At 36.2% G+C, this 4,698-nt stretch overlaps 1 protein-coding gene across 1 annotated transcript in view; it reads right to left on the bottom strand.

Annotated features, from left to right (window-relative positions):
• Nucleotides 1–4,698, bottom strand: part of LOC107686687 (phosphatidylinositol 3,4,5-trisphosphate-dependent Rac exchanger 2 protein-like) — a 157,206-nt gene that overhangs the window by 80,284 nt on the left and 72,224 nt on the right. Inside the window, exons 16-17 of the mRNA XM_016483777.1 lie at nt 4,321–4,463; nt 3,864–3,956 (exon numbers count right to left, since the gene is read on the bottom strand). Of these exons, the coding sequence (XP_016339263.1) occupies nt 3,864–3,956; nt 4,321–4,463 (236 nt within the window). The remainder of the gene's footprint in view (nt 1–3,863; nt 3,957–4,320; nt 4,464–4,698) is intronic.

The following is a 4,698-nucleotide window of genomic DNA, read 5'->3' on the forward strand; positions in this document are numbered from 1 at the left end:
CTGACTTAATGCAGGAAAAGGTGAATCTTTCACTTGAGACTTTTCCTGAGGGTGAAGAGAACATCCTGAAATCCAAAACTCAGGCAGGAACAATCAAAAGCCAGACTGCAGGAGAGGCAAAGAAACAACGGAGACCATACACCACAACATCAGGCTTTTAAGTGCCATCACAGACTGACGACCCAGTGCAACAGCCCAGGCTGATGATCTAACCAGAAGGACTTCCATCCCTTCCCATTGCATGCACAGGTGCTGCATATATAATGATCACTCACTATAGAGACTGCTTCATATTTTGTTAATTATTTTATTAACTATATTAATCTTGATTATCCACTGGTCTCACAGCAGTTCTTTGAATTCTGTGTTTTAAATAACACTCTCAATCTGCTTTTCAATAGGTACCAGTCCAGCCTTATGTCTTAAAGAAAAAGTAATTATGACAGACAGAAGTGAGTGCTTGACTCACCAATCAGATAAAAATGGAGCTGGATTTGGCATAGTAAGGGCTATTTCATTAACCAACTAGGGGGAAATATACAACTGAATTATTGACAACAATGCTGAACTCTATGGGGAAAAGAAAAAAAGGGGAGACAAGTTGTCTTATATAAAATATATATGGCTGATAAAATAAAAATATTGGTCACTCCATTTTGTTTAATAGTAATTTTCTAGGGCTAAATAAAATAAAATAATAATAAAATAAAACAAAATTACTCCAAAATCATGAAATCACATATGCTGTCATCACTGGGGATAACAAGATGGAAATGTTGATGGCCATGGATCCTAGATTATGCAGAGATCTCCAATCCTCTTTTTTGTTAATTATTTTATTAACTATATTAATCTTGATTATCCACTGGTCTCACAGCAGTTCTTTGAATTCTGTATTTTAACTAACATTCTCAATCTGCTTTTCAATAGGTACCAGTCCAGCCTTATGTCTTAAAGAAAAAGTAATTATGACAGACAGAAGTGAGTGCTTGACTCACCAATCAGATAAAAATGGAGCTGGATTTTGTGAAGGCTATTTTCATTAACCAACAAGGGGGAAATGCACAACTGAATTATTGACAACAATGCTGAACTCTATGGGGAAAAGAAAAAAAAAACAGGTAGACAAGATGCCTAATAGAAAAAATTATGGCTGATAAAATAAAAATATTGGTCACTCCATTTGTTTAATAGTAATTTTCTAGGGCTAAAATGAATAAAATAATAATAATTAAAAAAAATTACTCCAAAATCATGAAATCACATATGCTGTTATCACTGGGGATAACAAGATGGAAATGTTGATGGCCATGGATCCTAGATTATGCAGAGATCTCCAATCCTCTTTTCAAAGTAGCTCATGAGCAATAACAAAAATGTATTTGACTAACTAAACAAATTAATCTATTAGATTTTGATGAAAAAAAGAAAGAAAAAAAGAGGTTTATACAGGGGTGTTAAACTAAACTTTATGGTGACTGACGTTGCCTGGTTGCATGACATCTAGAAACTATGTGGAATGCTACCAGATCTATGCTCAGTAGTGTATAGCGAAAGAAAAAAATAAATAAATCATGCTACTCAGAATTCGTGGCATTCACAACTAAAATCATTAAGGTGTCTGACGAGACACTAAGGCAAATCAATCATTTTTCCAAAACAGCTGTATGCAAATTTTAATATGTGGGCCCACAGGGCAAATTATGCCCAGTAAAATAATGACCATGGATGAATTTGGTTAAGAATAAATTTGAAAAACAAAAAACAAAAACAAAGGATGCAAATAATTAATTAAAGCTTTTTATTATAGAAAGTGTGTATTAGCCCTGCTCAGAGCTCAAAAAAGGGGCCAGGACAGCCCTCAACCCACATGAAATTTCCACAGGTCACACCAAGAAGGATGACTGGCCCATGAATGATGGGACGGCTAACGAGATGATAAAAATACTTGGGAACAGATGTAGGCCAACAAATGGAAAAGAGGAAGTGGAAAGAGAAGGCAACAGACAAGCAGACAACTCAGGAGAAAGTGACAAGGAGAGACCAGAGACGCATGATGGCACATAATAGGTCCCTTATTTTCACAGAACATAAAATTAAGGCCTCATGACTGCATCGTGATGATCCCATAACAAATATGAATGAAACCATTAAACACGCCTAGAGAATGAACAGTATATAAGAGAGTACAGAAAAAGAGTCTGGAGATTGCTCTGCAGAGTTCTCTCAGGTTTTATTGTCTCTGAAAATAAAATCACTTCTGGCATCAAAATCCCAAGACTCTGAGAAAGATTCGTCACAATAGCGGCAGAAGCCACCACAAAAGCATAGATAAATTTCATTTTCACAGGTGCAGGGTTCAATCCTTTCATCTACATGTGCAACTTCCTGCTCTGAGCTCTCAAGTGGATGTAATTCATTCACTCTGTGCTTCACTGAATGGATTGGACACGTCTCTTGACAGCTATAAATATAACCATTCTTCTCTTACAATAAAATGCACAGTCCTCTGTTTCCGGCTCATGTTTTTCCTCTACATTGAGAAAAACGCTTGGGCAGCTTCTCCTTTTTCTGTTGTTTTCTCTTTCCCTTTTTCATTCACTTTTCTCTTTTTATTATAGCTCTTTACCTTATCCTCTCTATCTCGGCCACTGTCTTTTTTCAGTTACAAGCACGAAAGTCCATTTTGCTATTTTTACAAGACAGCTCTGCATCTATGTAAGTGCACAGCTGGATTTTATTGCCTTTTTTCACTCTGCTCATCATTGGAAACAGATCCACATGCAATGCAGCGTGGAGCCCCGTACTGTGACGCACAAGTTCCTTCAGGTCTGGGTAGCATTACTCTCTCTACGTCAGAACCGAGCCAGTTCACTTGACCACATTTACCAGGGTTTGATCTAACAGATCGAACATATTAAAGCACTAAAAGGGAACCTCAAGACTGGCGTGATTTGAGGTCTATTTGTGTTATAAGCCCACAACCGCAAACATCAAAATGTGCATTACCACAATAGAGAGTGTTAATTGTTAATTATCAAGGTTTAGGGATTCAATTGATCTTTAAATGCCTAACTGGTCTGATCGAGCACAAGCAAACTAAAAGATGAGCTTGACAACAGGTGTGTAAATTCTTATTAAAACCCCTCACCCTTTTTTTCTTTTCTAATTTTGCTATGGTAGGAAATACCTTGGAAAACCCAATTTATTAAAATCAACAAAATTCAAATAACCATGAAATCCACCCTAGTGAAACACAAATATACTAAAATGTATTTGAAATATATTTTTTTCATGCTAAGTATAGTACAAATATATTTACATATTTATGTACGTAATAAAATTGTACTTTTTGTATACTAAACTGGAACAACTAATTTTGTACTTAATGCAATTTAATTGTGCAGAAGTAGTGCTGAAGTCCAACTAAAGATATATTGAAGTATTTGATTGTGCTAAAGTGGAACGATTGCAAGTATACTTTAGGTACACTTTAAATATTTTGCATTTAAAGACCCATATTATTCAAAGATCACACAATCCTCATCAATAGTGACATTAAAACACATTTTAGGCTTAATATTAAGAAATGTGCATTGTGCACAAGTAGTACTCCAAATAAAGTTTAATTATAATTTTTGTATCAGTCAGTTTTTTTTTTTGTTTGTTTGTTTTTTTACAAAAGTGTTACTTTTACTTTTGTATGATAAAAAATATTGAACAAGAACTCAAGTCACCACTTGATATCCAAAGTCAAATCTGGGTCTTGAAGCAAAACTAGCTGAGAACCAGAGTGACCGTATAACCCAAATAAAATAGTATTTCTGTTTTCTAAATCACCTACACAAAGGTATCACACACACCTCAGCAGGGGAACCTTTCTCCACTGATTTGACGATGGGCACTCTGTTTCGGTCTTCTAGCGTGAAGCCATAGCCTCCTTCACTTGGCTTTATCTGAAATCAGAGTACACATTTCACAGTTATCATGACTTAGTAGCTTTGGCTTTGTCATACAGTGACATTTTATTACAATTCATGTTTTGGAGCTGCTCCTAGAATGTGAACTTCAGTTTCTCATGAGCCAAAACTGTCAAACGAGTTGACTGCATGTTTAAGTGTAATGAGAGGCTGGTTTAGAAACAGTCAAGCATAATTACTGGTGATGACTCTAGAGTCAGAGCTGGCCCGAGTTCAGACCCCCCGTACGTGCCGAAGCAGAAAAGCCCCATGCGAGTGGATGAAAACCACATGGGCTCACGCCAGCATGCGCTATTGTAAGTGGCATGAGCTGTAGGCGATTACAGACGACATCTCTCACCAGCAGCGACTTGGCGATAACATTCTCCACAATTTTTAGATCGTGCTTTATGGGTTTGTGTTTGGTGTTGGAACCCTCCATCTCCTCGTCGGCAAAGAAACGAAACAGAAGAGGCTCGTCCTTAAATTCGCTTTTTTCCAAAACTGCAAAAAAACAAAAGCAAGGTGTTTTAAAACAAATAATATCTGATGTTCATGCGCTAGTGATGTAAGCAAGTCAAATATTGCATAGTTGACATAAAATACTTTTGGAAAATTGAAAGTCCTGTGGTGTCACATGCTAAACTCTGTCTAAAATTAAATGAAAACAATATATATATATATACACACACACATACTGTACTATATATACTGTGTGTGTGTGTGTGTGTATATATAT

This window comes from Sinocyclocheilus anshuiensis, unplaced genomic scaffold (genome assembly GCF_001515605.1).
Source record: "Sinocyclocheilus anshuiensis isolate Anshui unplaced genomic scaffold, SAMN03320099.WGS_v1.1 scaffold990, whole genome shotgun sequence".
NCBI lineage: Eukaryota > Metazoa > Chordata > Actinopteri > Cypriniformes > Cyprinidae > Sinocyclocheilus > Sinocyclocheilus anshuiensis.